The 14,402-nt window shown below is 39.2% G+C and overlaps 1 protein-coding gene across 4 annotated transcripts in view; it reads right to left on the minus strand.

Annotated features, from left to right (window-relative positions):
- Positions 1 to 338: 338 nt before the first annotated feature.
- DMC1 (DNA meiotic recombinase 1) overlaps positions 339 to 14,402 on the minus strand; it is a 41,387-nt gene continuing 27,323 nt past the window's right edge. For 2 of the 4 annotated variants that reach the window (XM_019446891.2, XM_053894819.1), the window contains exons 13-14: positions 7,645 to 7,761; positions 339 to 905 (exon numbers count right to left, since the gene is read on the minus strand). In XM_019446891.2, coding sequence (XP_019302436.1) covers positions 836 to 905; positions 7,645 to 7,761 — 187 coding nt within the window. In that variant the 3' untranslated portion in view covers positions 339 to 835. Of the gene's footprint in view, positions 906 to 1,766; positions 1,871 to 7,644; positions 7,762 to 14,402 lie in introns of all 4 variants that reach the window. The other 2 variants (XM_053894820.1, XM_019446893.2) reach the window with 2 other exon arrangements.

Raw genomic sequence — 14,402 nt, forward strand, 5'->3', positions numbered from 1 at the left:
AATATTGCTAGTATTTTAATTTGTAAATACTTTCAATCATACATTCATTTTGAAAACTACATTTTATTTTTGTGTCACAGAAAAACAATATTTTTTTGTACATCTCTAAAATTAGTACTCAGAAATTTTACATGAAATTAACTTTAATATATCTTTTTAATATTTTGAATTCTCTACCCCAAACTTAAAATATAAAACTCATGCACTATTGATTACCCCGAACTATAGAGTTCCTAGTTACCTTCCTCTTTATCTTCCCAATAAAAAATGTTTGTAAAAAATAAAAAATCTAAAAAACACGTTCTTTAAAAGTAATTTCAACTTGTCAAAAAGTCAAATGGTTTAAAATTTAGTTTAATATTTCCTTTCTGTTGCTAAAGGTGAATATACAATTTAATGCCGTAAATACAACAAAAACTTTTGTGTGTGTCCTGTAAACATTCCTTCCTTAAACGGTTCCCTCCTTTGGAAGTGTATCTATCTCTGTTGAGTGTTCAAGAGGGAATGGGACACTTTCGAACTCAGGTTTTCCATCTGTTTAGTGTCTCACTTTGGACACTAAAGTGAGGGGATCAGTTATCCCTTCCAGTTTTCAATAGGTTTATATATATTTCAATAGTTTATATGTATTCCTGAATTGACATTCAAGGTACAGTCATTACACATCAGAGACTTTTAGCGTAAATGTAAGATTAACATTTCTTTTGCTGACTTTCCTTTAACAATAACACATGAAAAAAACAAACTCTTACTTCGAGACCTGAAATTTGAGCCTGCTTTGCCATTTCTTTAGCTCCTAATAAGCACTAAGAAGCAATTTGCATCAATTCGCCACCTACTCCTTGGCATCCCCAATTCCTCCAGCAGTTATTGCGAAGGTGGCTTCATTTTCAGGCATCTCGGGGCTAACAGAATACAAGGGAACAGAAGTTTATAAAAAGCTCCATTTCTATAAATACCATATTCATGTCACAGGCATCACACTCCTATCAGTCTGAGGCTCCAGAGACATTTCAGAGTTGCTAGAGCTAAATGTGGACTACAGAAATTTACCCACAAGTATTATCAACTCTCACACTTACTGAACAACTTCCATTTGCAAGGTTCTGAATATCAAGAAAAATTACCCCAAACTTGGAAATAGGCAGAAGGAATAACTAGGGGGTTCTTTTAGTATACTCTCAGGCATTGTGTGGCAGACCTTTAGGGGCCCCGATTTGAAAGGGATGTGCACATTTCTACTGACTAAACTAACGCAGGGGAAAATTGTGAAAGGCTTTGAAGCGAACTGAAAGATTACTGAGGGCCTTCAGTGGAAAAATAGGTTGGGGTGCTTGGGTGGCTCAGGCAACTGAGCGTCTGTCTGACTTGGGCTCAGGTCATGATCTTGCGGTCCATGGATTTGAGCCCCACGTCAGGCTCTGTGAAGACAGCTCAGAGCTCAGAGCCTGGAGCCTGCTTTGGATTCTGTGTGTCCCTCTCTCTCTGTCCCTCCTCCACTCACACTCTGTCTCTCTCTCACTTTCTCTTTCTCTCTCAAAAATAAACATTAAAAAAAAGAAAAAAGAAAAGAAAAGAAAAATACGTTGCCCAGGACACCCTTCCCAGTTCCCCAGTTCTGTGAGGACCCTGCCTTCCATTGTCTTTGAGCTATTTACAACTCTGTAAATTGTAGGTAACCAAGAGTAATACAAATTATTCTTGTCCATAGAAATGTAAATTGTATGAGGAGGAATACAATGGATTATTGTCCTATGGATACTGACCTGCTTTTGATCAATTTATAATTCATGTTAGCATTCCTCATTTGGCTCCATATGTGTGCTCATTTGATTTTTTCTTTGATCTGGTTATAAAATTGTATTGGTTCCTGCATTAATTAATGAGTTAAATAAAATCTTTGACATTTCATATTTGTATGTGATTGTATGGTCTTTAAATTTTTACCTTTTAATTTATTCTACAACACTGTAGGAGTCAAGGTTAATTTGTAGAAAAACGATAGCAATGGAGATGAGTTTTGTCTGAGGGTAATGCAAATGATGCCACGCTATAGCACTGGAATCATTGTGTAGAGAAGCAACTGATTTCCCTCCAGTAGAAAAGACAACTTCAAATGTTATAATTTATCACCTTGTAGGATACTAACCAGTTTTCCATCTATTTGCAAATTTATTTCATCACTCCTTGGATTGACTACGTAAATCTCTGTCAAATTATCCTTTGAATCAATTTCTTCATCAGTTGATGAATTGAAACAAGACTTTGACATATGTTTTATATTTATTTGCAAGAAAGTAATGTTTTTAAGCTTATGAAAATCATACCTTATTATATACTAGATCTTACAGATTTCACAAAAATAGACAGTCTACCAGGTGAGGGGCGTCTGGGTGGCTCAGTCAGTTAAGCATGAGAATTTGTTTCAGGTCACGATCTCACAGTTCATGAAAATGAGCCCCGCTTTGGGATGAGTGAGTTTGAGCCCTGCTTTGGGTGAGCACAAACCCTGCTTCTCTCTCTCTCCCTTGCTCACTTGTGCCCTCTCTCTCTCTCTCTCAAAAAAAAAAGAAAAAAGAAAAAAAAAGTCTAACAGGTGGAACTATGACAAATGACAGATATGCAAAGTAAGGTAAATTTCATAAAGTCAATATATATATTATAGAACTCTGAAGAGGGGAGGCATTATCCCAACTAGGTTGATTAGGGAAGGCCTCATAGATAAGCCTCTGAAGAGGCTTTTGAGGCAGAATTGAGTGGTATTCCAAGTAGAGGGAATAGCATGAATAAAAAATTGGAATGGAGATACTTGTTTTGTAGATAAGAAAGAGAAGACTAAGAAGTTAGCTTTAGATATGTTCTGTTTAAAGTACCTGTGGGATACTCCTGTAGAGGAGTTCTGTAACCAGTTGGAAGTGAATATCTAAAGCTTGAGTAAAAGGTTAATAAACAAGAAATACAAATTTGAAAATCACTGATCACAAGAGAAAGAGCCTACTGCTACTTTGTGCTGTTATTATATCCAAGTCGTGGTGACTGTTTAGTAATATTAATAGCTTTCATTTATTAAGTATTTACTAATTTACTACAGGCTCCTTTATATTATTTTACTTAAATCTTATGAGAACCCTTGGGTATGTATTATTATCCACATTTTACAGAGAAGATTGAGGTTCAGAGAGAAGTAACCAGGGGGCACACTGCTGGTAAATGATGATGCCAGATTAGAGACTAAAGTATTTGACTCCAAAGCTCATGTTCTTTTTTTTTTTTTGAGAGAGAGAGAGAGAACAAGTGGCAGAGGGGCAGAGAGAGAGACAGAGAGAGAATCCAATGCAGGCTCTGTGTTGTCAGGGCAGAACCTGACGTGGGGCTTGAACTCACGAACCATGAGATCGTGACCTGAGCTGAAATCAAGAGCAAGATGCTTAACCCACGCCCCCAAAGGTCATGTTCTTAACCACTAGACTAAAATACCTCTCAAAGTTGGTTTTTGGTTTTTGTTTTGTTTTGTTTTGTTTTGTTAGAGGGGTAGAGATTAGACTATACACTCTGAACACCCTATGGGTCAGGTTACTTCCCTTAGCAAATAGCGGGGGGGGGGTTCCCCTGAGGATAGCAAATGGGCTATAAATAAGGCTTGCTAAGCTAAAACTACAGCTGCTAAAAAGGCCTGAACAGAATCAGAAAAGAATGTTTGATGGCAAATACTCAGCTGGCCACTTACAAATGGCAGGAAGATAAGGAGATGAGAAAGAGGGAAGCCTCGCAAGCTATCTACAAAGTTGAACTGGTGTTTTTTTTATTCTGTTCTAGAAACAGAAAAAAAAATTACTTCAGAAACTTGACCATTTGGGTACCTTTTCAATTTTTGGTAATGATTTAAAATTTGTTTTTCCTTTGAATTCAGCGGGATTCTTTGTTTCTACTGTCCACTGACCTCAGATATGCTAAGTAGAATAAAATAAATGGGGTTTTTCTTGATTCAAAAGCTTTAAAGGGAGAATAATGTATACTTGGGGGCCAGCAATAGTTACTTATGGGAGCAATAACTATAGTGACATCCTACGGAAAGAACTGAGTCCCTTTTTGTAGTCACTCCTGTACATCTGAGAATTCTTCTGATAACTCCTTTCTGTTCAATTCCTTGAGAATTTTGTGTTTTTTTTCTGAACAGGAAATGCCTTTCTACTACATCTGTATAAAGTAGTAGCTGAGGCCATGGGACTAGCTATGACTGTCCTAAATAGATCATCTTCAACAAATTAAAAAATGGTGTAAGATTAAAAGTGTCGGCCTTAGGGGTGCCTGGGTGGCTTAGTTAGCTGGGTGTCTGACTCTTGATTTCATAATCTCATATTCTGTGAGTTTGAGCCCCATGTCAGGCTCAGTGCTGACAGCATGGAGCCTGCTTGGGATTCTCTCTCTCCCCCTGTCTCTCTGCCCTTCCCCTGCTCATGCATGCTCTCTCTCTTTCTCAAAATAAATAAACTTAAAAAAAAAAAAGAAAAAGAAATAAATAAAGGTGTCAGCCCTAGATTCAGACAGCACAGATTCTAATCCTGATTCCAATCTCTATTGATTGATTTCGGGGGAGTCCATTCATTTACTCATTAAGAAAATATTTATTGAGGACCTGCTATATCCTTATTGTAGGCGCTTGAGATCTAGAAGTGAAAAAAATAGACAAAGATTCCTGCCCTGTGGAACTTATATTTGGCAAGAAGAAGAAACGGATAATAAATAATGAACATAATAAATACATTATGTAGTATGTTCGAAGATGATGAGTGTTATGGGGAAAGAAAAAATAGAGCTGGGTGAGGGAGACAGAAGTGTGGGAACTGGGAGGAGTTGCGATTTTAAATAGGGAGACCTAGGCAGGTATTGTGGAGAAGGTAACATTTGATCAAAGACCTGAAGGAGGAGAGACTGGTTACCAGAATGAAGGCTATGTGGGGAAAGAGTATTCCAGGCAGGGATAACACTAAGTGCAAGGCCCCTAAAGTAGAAGTGTGCCTGGCATGTTTCTAACAGCAAAGTGCCCTCTGGGGTTGCAGTGCTGTGAGAAAGGGGAGAACAGGGGAAACAGGATAGGGATATTTACATAGTGCTCTGTAAACCACTGCAGAGACTTGAGCTTTTATTGTGAGTTAAAATGGGGAGCCAGTGGAGGGTTTAAAGCAGAGGACAGATATGATCTGACTTAATTTTACAAAGGTTCACTCTGGCTTCTATGTTTAAAATAGACTGTAGGGGCGCCTGGGTGGCTCAGTCATTCAAGTGTCTGACTCTTGATTTCGGCTCAGGCCATGATCTCACAGTTCGTGGGTTTGAGGCCCGCATCGGACTCTGCACTGACAGTTGGGAGCCTGCTTGGGATTCTCTCTCTCTGCCCCTCCCTTGCTTGTGCTCTCTCTCTCTCTCTCTCTCTCAAAATGAATAGAGTTTAAAAAAATGGAATGGACTGTAGAGAGGCAATGGTTACCTGTTTCCTCATGTGGAAACTATGGATAATGACTTCCATCTCTTAGGGTTGTTGTTATAAGTGATGAAATATATATATATAAAGCACTTAGTGCAAAGCCCAGGACTTGGCAGCCACTCAATGGGTATTAGCTACCATTATTATTAGCATCATCAACTTCTCAACCAAAAAGTTTCCTTTAAAGTCAAGAATTCTTTGTGGGAAATCTTTAGGGACCAGAAAGAAGGGAGGACAAGCTGCATAGCAAATTAAGTTTTGACATTTTAAGCTCTGATCTAGTTTTGGTGTTTTTATTCAAATTTATGGAAATTTGACATTACTAACCTCTATGATAACTTTAATTACCCTTTATTGAGTATGCAGAACCCTAGTATTCTCTCAAGACTGTAGGACTGCAGGAGTTACTTGTTCCTACAAATAGGGAGGATCTGATAAAATATGCAAATGATTGAACATATAGATGGAGTTCATTCATTTGTTAATTCAACAAATAGTAATTGAGTTCCTACTATGTGCCACATACCATATTAGGTGCTGGGGACACTGGTGAACCAGACTCAGTTCCTATTGTGAGGGAGAGGTACATGTAGCCAGCTGATGTAATTCAGAGTAAAAAGTGTTTAGGGAAAGTTCTAAGCACAGCAATCTGTCTAAGATGCAGACCAAGAAATTTATATCTGTGAAAAGATGGAAAAATCCTACTACCTATTTAATTCAATAAAGAACATTTAGATTGCTGAAGCTTCATAAAACACAGAATTTGTATATTATAGCTTATAGGGACGGGTCATGAAAAAATGGTCTAAATGAAAATCAGATAAATGGGAGAACTGATTATTTAATGTTTATTCGATGACAGCTCATAATAAGTACCGTGATACATGGCAAAAACCAGATTAAGAGCTCATGTGATTTCCTTTTGCTGATTTTTCCTCCTTTGGGTAGAGTTATTACAAATCTTCGCCTTGTTGCTCAGGGTTGGCTAATAAATCAGTCACAAATACTGCACACGTATTACATCTCAGGCACTGATGGAATACAGCAGTGAGCAAGAGAATCGTGTCTCTATCCTTGGGGAATTTGCTGTCTAGCAAGGATGAGATACATTATATAAATCATTACCAATGGAATATAAGCTCTATGATGGTAGGGCCTTATCTTTTTGTTTTAGTCATTGTTCTATCCCCAGAACCTCAAATAGCTGGTATGTAGTATGTCTCTCTGTAAAAATTTATTGTTTGGGGCGCCTGGGTGGCTCAGTCGGTTGAGAGACCGACTTCGGCTCAGGTCATGATCTCACAGTCTGTGGGTTCGAGCCCCACGTCGGGTTCTGTGCTGACAGCTCAGAGCCTGGAGCCTGTTTCAGATTCTGTGTCTCCCTCTTTCTCTGACCCTCCCCTGTTCATGCTCTCTCTCTGTCTCAAAAATAAATAAACGTTAAAAAAAAATTAAAAAAAATTTATTGTTTATAATTTTTCATTAAATACGTGAAGTACCACAAAAGAATATATAGTACAGTAAAGGGTACAGCCTAGACTGTAAGGGTTAGGGAAAGATTCCCTGAGGAAGGGATGTTTAAACTGAAACCTAAAAACAAAACAAAACCTAGCAGAAGAAAGGAGAATAATATATCTCTATCATACTCTGTGCTTTCCCTGCACGGACACAATTTGGTTGGAATTGATTCTTTCATTATCTAGGTTTACTGTAACTTTGGGAGGCCAGGGACCAAGTCTATGTGTCAACAGAATCTCTGAATCCCTAGAACCTAGTCCATAGTAGGGACGTCACAATGAATTGAATACTTTCTGAGAAGGAAATTCAAGCATGTAGTATCTGCCAGTGGCATAATTACAGCCCCTTAGGAGAGGCAATTCTATTTAATGCCATATGCCCAAGAATCTGATTAAAAATAAGAAAATATTGGGCGCCTGGGTGGCTCAGTTAAGCGTCTGACTCTTGGTTTCAGCTCAGGTCATGACCTCATGGTTTGTGAGATGGAGCCTTACATCCGGCTCTGCACTGACAGCACGAAGGCTGCTTGGGATTTCTCTTTCCCTCTCTCTACCCCTCCCCAGCTTGTGCTCTCTCTCTCTCAAAAAATAAACCAAAAAAAAAAAAAAAAAAAAGGAAAGAAAAGAAAAGAAAATATTTACCTGTCATAAATCTTGGCAATTCTCAGTTCTCCTCTTCCTTTTCTTAAGCTTATTCTTGTTGTTGAAGCATGAGCCAGAATGTGTCCCCCGATGGGTTTTTTGGGGTCTGCCTGAAAACTGAATTAATAAACACCTTTTCAGGATTTTTTTTAAGTTTATTTATTTATTTTGAGAGACAGAGCACAAGTGGGGGAGTGGCAGAGAGAGAGAAAGGGAGAGAGAAAGAGAATCCCAAGCAGGCTCTGCACTGTCAGTGTGGAGCCTGATAAGGGGCTCGAACTCATGAACTGTGAGATCATGACCTGAGCCGAAGTCAGACACTTAACAGACTGAGCCATGCAGGTGCCCCTACACCTTTTCAGGTTTTATCATATGGACTATATACAGTAAAATCTGCAATAAGGAGGGAATTTTTCTGTGGAGAACAGCAGGGGATGGGATTGGTGTGTGTTCTAAGCAAGCAGAGGCTCATTTGTTAACTATAGAGTGGGGTAGGGTTTGGAGCTGCTGTGTACCCCATTGCCATCCACTTCAGGCTTTTGAGAGTCCTATGATGAACTGTTTATGTTTTGATTAATTTTTTAAAAGGACAAAACACAAATAAAACATTATTCACTGTCTTAGGATAATTCTTGGGGGTAAGTGATTTTTCTTCTTTATAAAATACAAAGATTGAACTTGTTCATTCACTTATCAGAAATATTTATTAATGGCCTACTATGTCCCAAGCACTATTCTAGTCTAATGAATAAAAAATACCCAGTTATCCCTATGAGGACATGATGTAAATGAGAGCAGATTGAGAACTTCCTTCTTAGTCATTAACTGTATGTTGGAAGCCTTCAACGTTGCGCTCATTATGAATTTTCAGTGAGAATAATCTTGGAAATATCTGTGTCTTTATTACTTAAGCCTAAAGTTTATTCTTCTAAAATAAGTTGCAGAACAGATGAGTTTTTACTACATTTGATCATGTGGATTAAAAAAATATATGATTTCAAGGTAGTTACAAATATTATTGATGCTCACCATGAGAGATCTACTCACTAGGGGACTGACACTTCCTTGGCAAGAAGTGAAAGGTTCTTAATAACCCTAATAGTGGACGCTTTACAAAAACCAAGTGCAAAAATCCTTACTAAAACACTAGCAAACCAAATCCAGCAGCATATTAGAAGGATTATACATCATGAACAAGTAGGATATGCCTTAGGAATACAAGAGTGGTTCAACATAGGAAAATCATCAGTGTAACATACCATGTCAACAGAATGGAGGAGAAAAAAAAAACCCCACATAATCTTCCCAGCTGACGCAGAAGAAAACCTAGGCCTTGAAATCATCAAGAAGGGGAACTGAATATAAACTAATAGGTTAAACTTGATCAAAATAAACTGTGACGTAGCATAATAACCTCAGCTTTGGGAGAATATGGTTACAAGTCATTTTAAATTCTGCTTGTTCCATGAAGGTGTTGAGAATTCTAGTTACTCGAAGCATGAGCATGGTGTAGTAAGGATGTGGCTGACTGGCATGAGGTTAAATAGATTGTAGGGTAGTGAGGATAAGAAGCTCTTTGGGAAAGGAATCTGCTATTATAAACTGCTGCTCGATTAAATGGTTTCGGGGGTTAGGACCGGAAGATCCCTGGCTGGGGCTGTTAGGATTGGTTAAGATTCAGCAGGTCCAAAGTTGGAACAAACACAGATCGTTAATTTTGAAGTGAACCACTATCAAGAAAGCAGCAGCCAGAAAGTTGAGACTGACAGCAGTTAAGTCAGAAGGCTTGGGGTTCCTGGGTGGCTCAGCTGGTTAAGCGGCTGACTCTTGGTTTCAGCTCAGGTCATGATCTCACAGTTTGTGAGTTCAAGCCCTGCACCAGGCTCTGTGCTGGTGTGGAGCCTGCTTGAGATTCTTCTTCTTCTCTCTCTGCCCCTCCTCCACTTGCTCTGTCTCTATTGCTTTCAAAATAAATAAACTTAAAAAAAAAGTCAGAAAGCTATAGACCACATCCGCTTTACCCATTCATCAGTTAGTGGACATTTGAGCTCTTTCCATAATTTGGCTGTTGTCGATGCTATAAAAATCAGGGCGCATGTCTTCCTTCTATGTAGTATTTTTGTATCCTCTAGGTAAATACCCAGTAGTGCCATTTGCAACAATGTCGAGGGAGCTAGAGAGTGTTATGCTAAGCAAAATAAGTTAGTCAGAGAAAGACAAATACCATATGATCACTCATATGTGGAATTTAAGAAACAAATGAGCAAATGGGGGAAAAAGACAAGTAAACCAAGAAACAGACTCTTAACTACAGCAAGCAAACTGATGGGAGTGCCTGGGTGGCCCAGTCTGACTCTTGATTTCAGCTCAGGTCACGATCTCACGGTTTGTCGGTTCGTCGGTTCAGGCCCCGTGTGGGGCTCTGTGCTGACAGCGTGGAGCCTGCTTGGGATTCCCTCTCTCTGCCCCTCCCCTGCTCATGCTCTCTGCCAAAATAAGTAACCTTAAAAAAAAAAAAAAAAGATTTAAATAACAAACTGATGGCTACCAGAAGGAAGGGGAGGGGGATGGATTAAATAGGTGATGGGGATTAAGGAGTGATGAGCACTGGGAGCTGTATGAACTGTTGAGTCACTAAATTCTACACCTGAAACTAATATTGCACAGTATGTTAATTAATGGAATACAAATAAAAACTTTAAAAAAAGAAGGTTAGGTTGCTTTCTGCAAGGCAGCTGAAGGGGTAGAAAGCAATAAAATGATCTCAGCTGGATAAAGTAGCTGGAGTTGAGTTGTCTGTGTAATGCTTACAGATCGATACCACTCTTTTTTAATGGAATTAAATTGTCCAGGTCATCCTACATTATCAGTGGTTCTTCAAGGTCTTAAAAGAATCCTATGTTCTATACAGACAGGCTGCTTGAGGTGCTGATGATATCAAACAGGTCTGTGTACTCCGAACTTGCAAATACTATATTTACACTTCCCTAATGCACTTTTCATGTTGTGCCCTTAGTGCTATTATTATTCAGCTGTTATATTCCCCCTCAATCTCTCTGCTATTACCTGTCACTAAGCTCCTTAAGGGCAAACAAAACTGGATTTAAGTTTGTAGCAAGCACCTACGCAGTGGGTCCTCAAAAACATTTTTGAGGGGTGTCTGGGTGGCTCAGGTCGTGATCTCACGGTTCGTGAGTTTGAGCCCCACATTGGGCTCTGTGCTGATAGCTCAGAGCCTAGAGCCTGCTTTGGATTCCGTGTCTCCCCCTCTCTCTCTGCCCCTCGCTTGCTCACGCTCTGTCTCCCAAAAATAAACATGAAAAAAATAAAAAATAAATTTTTTTTGAACATAAGATGTGGAAGTTACAAAAAATATCAAGAATATTGGATGATAGAAAGATTAGTGCTTCCACAAGTTAGACCGATTAGAAATTTCTGTCAAGGGGAGACAAGGAGAGTAAAGCCAAATGGGTGAGGACAGGTTTCGACAGCTATGGTTGCTGCTTCTCACAGATGGTCTCTCAGTACTGCTTAGTAGTTCTCCTATATGAGCATGGTTGGTGTCCTTAAGCCCCCTTGTCCATTCTTGCCCCTTCATCTTGGATAACAATGCCTGCTTCTTTGTAACAAAAAAATGAACGCTCTCAGGAAGAAACTCCCTCAACTTTCCCTTCTTCCTATCTGCCATTTACATACTGACCTACGATTGTAGTCATCCTTCCTACTTCCCTCTCCAACTTTTTTTTTAAATTTTTTTTTAATGTTTATTTTTGAGACAGAGAGAGACAGAGCATGAACGAGGGAGGGTCAGAGAGAGAGCGAGACACAGAATCGGAAGCAGGCTCCAGTCTCTGAGCTGTCAGCACAGAGCCCGACGCGGGGCTCGAACTCACGGACTGTGAGATCATGACCTGAGCCGAAGTCGGCCGCTTAACCAACTGAGCCACCCAGGCGCCCCATCTTTTCTTTCTTCTTTTTTTTTTTTTTTTTTTTTTTTTTAATTTTTTTTTTTCAACGTTTTTTATTTATTTTTGGGACAGAGAGAGACAGAGCATGAACGGGGGAGGGGCAGAGAGAGAGGGAGACACAGAATCGGAAACAGTCTCCAGGCTCCGAGCCATCAGCCCAGAGCCTGACGCGGGGCTCGAACTCACGGACCACGAGATCGTGACCTGGCTGAAGTCGGACGCTTAACCGACTGCGCCAACCAGGCGCCCCTCTTTCTTCTTATTCCAAGTCCTCTCACACCTTGATGCCTTTGCACACATACTTCCCTGTAAACAAAAGCCCTTTTCCCACTGTGTTTGTTCATTTACCCACTTACCCACCAAGTGTCAGCCCTTCTTGGAAACCTTGCCTGATTCTCTGAAACAGAGTAGAGCCTGCCTTGTCTGTGCTTTCATGCCACCATACATTCCTTTCAAAGAATAGTACATTGGAATTTTAAATCCATGGGTCTCAGTCCCCTACTAAATCCTTATTCACCTTTGTCATTCCAGTGCCTAGGAAAGTGCCAATAATGGAAAAGGCACTGAATAAATACTGTTGAATGAACGGAGAGGAGGACAGTTTGGGTATCCCTGGTCTAGATCTTTCTGGATACAGATTTTGTGACACACCTTCAAAGAAGTTACAATTCAAGGAAATTTTGAAAGGTGTTCTGACAGAAAGGTAAATGTAAAAGACAGAATTTCTCTCTAATGGAAGTAATCCAACCCCACCCCATTACAGATAATTTAAAGAACAGAAAGGTGGAGCATTTAGATGGATAGCCATGTTGTTTTCTTAGCAAATTATTGTTTGCTGTTACCCATGCGGTATCTTATGCACAAAAGAGAACAGGTACTACTGCTTATTACTGATTACTGTAGGTGAGGAGCCTGAATGTTAAGATATTATCTCCAAAGGGAGATGATTTGGAATGAACTAAATGGGGAAATAAATTACAGAATATGCAAAAGTACTAAGAAAACATATAGCAAAGATATAATGGGAAGAAAATGTCCTCAAAAGTGATTCATAAACTAAGAGGTTTTATGTCATTCAAATAGATTTCAACATACCATAACAGCCTTAGCTCTGGGAGAATACCAAGCCAAGTCAAATTTTACTTGAATTTTACATCCATCAAGGTGTTCAGGATTCTGTACAGAATTTTGCCTAGAATTTATGCTCTTAACTTTTCTTATAGGTCACTAACACTTGGTTAATTTATTAAGAGATATAGACTCTTCCCCAGAAAAATGCATATATGTACACACCCAAACTTTTCATGTAAGTTTAAGGGATTCATGGTTTCTCTCTCCTCTAATGTCAATGGCTATTAGTAATAATAATAACAGCTAAGATTTATTGAATCCTTACTATGTGGCAGATGCCCTTCTTAACTTATCCAGTGATTTCCTTTTGCTTCAATTCCATATTTAGTAAATAACTTTGGATTAAAATTTGAATTCCTACAGAGGTCTGCCTACAAGGAGAGAATGCACTGGTTATAAGAACCTCAAATGTAGTTACATTTTTCATTGGCCCCTCTGATCTTTCACGGAGCCTCTTGAGCTTGTGAGTCTGCCCCTCACAAGGGGATTGAGAAATGGATTGGTTCTCAGTAGGCAGCCCAATTAAATCTCTGCCTATAAGGCTGAGGGCTCTGAACTCTGGTCAATTCACCAGGGTAATGGATACATCCCTGCAAAGTTTCTCAAATGACAGCTCGCCAGCCTCTCCCCAAGCATATAAGGCCCTGATGTACTGTGTAATATATGAGCTTTGGAGTTAGACCAGGTTCAAGTTTAAGCATTGTAAGTGTCTGTTTCTTCATTTTGAAAGGGGTGGGGGGTAGTAAAAGTATCTAACTGGTAGGGTATCTGTAAGAATACAGGGTATCTGTAAGGCATTAGCCCAGTGGCTACCATCATCTGTTTTCCTAATCCTGACTCAAACACATATTGTCAGTGTAACCATGGGCTAGTTACTTAGCTTTATGAATTTTGGTTTCTTTAATTGTAAAATGGGAACAAAAAGATTTTACCTCTTAGGGCTACCATGGGGATTCAAGATATATATATATATATATATATATATATATATATATATATATATATATATATATATAATTTTTTAAGTGTTTATTTATTATTGAGAGACAGAGTGTGAGCAGGGGAGGGGCAGAGAGAGACGGAGACACAGAATCCCAAGCAGGCTCCAGGCTCTGAGCTGTCAGCACAGAGCCTGACGCGGGGCTCGAACTCACAAACCACGAGATCACGACCTGAGCCGTAGTCGGATATTCAACCGACTGAGCAACTCAGGCGCCTCTCGAGATATATTTAATATAACTCATTGAAAGCCTACTACACGCCAGGAGCTGTGTCAGGTCACTTATGTACATTAGCTCTACCGTTACACTAATCTCGGCACATGAGAGATATGAAGTAAATGGTAACTTAATTATTTAATTAAATGATTCAGTTAAAACAGTCACTCTTTCAATGACATGTAAACCAAGAAACTTTTCTTAAAGTTTCTTTGAACTTCCTGAGTATTCTAGCAGTTATAACTAAGGACTGAAGTTAAGTACGACAAGGTATAGAATTCCGCATCCTTTGAGAAGGCTTTAATTTACTTCTATTTCTGATCCAGTAAAAACAGCGTCAGAAAACCACCCACATCCCTCCTTTAGCCTATTCTTATTTCCCTTTCTTTCATATTTTCTTCTCTTCTTTCCTCCTTTTCTCAGGGGATGGGAGAATATGATG

This window comes from Panthera pardus, unplaced genomic scaffold (genome assembly GCF_024362965.1).
Source record: "Panthera pardus isolate Hobbes unplaced genomic scaffold, ASM2436296v1 HiC_scaffold_6, whole genome shotgun sequence".
In the NCBI taxonomy this organism is placed as follows: domain Eukaryota; kingdom Metazoa; phylum Chordata; class Mammalia; order Carnivora; family Felidae; genus Panthera; species Panthera pardus.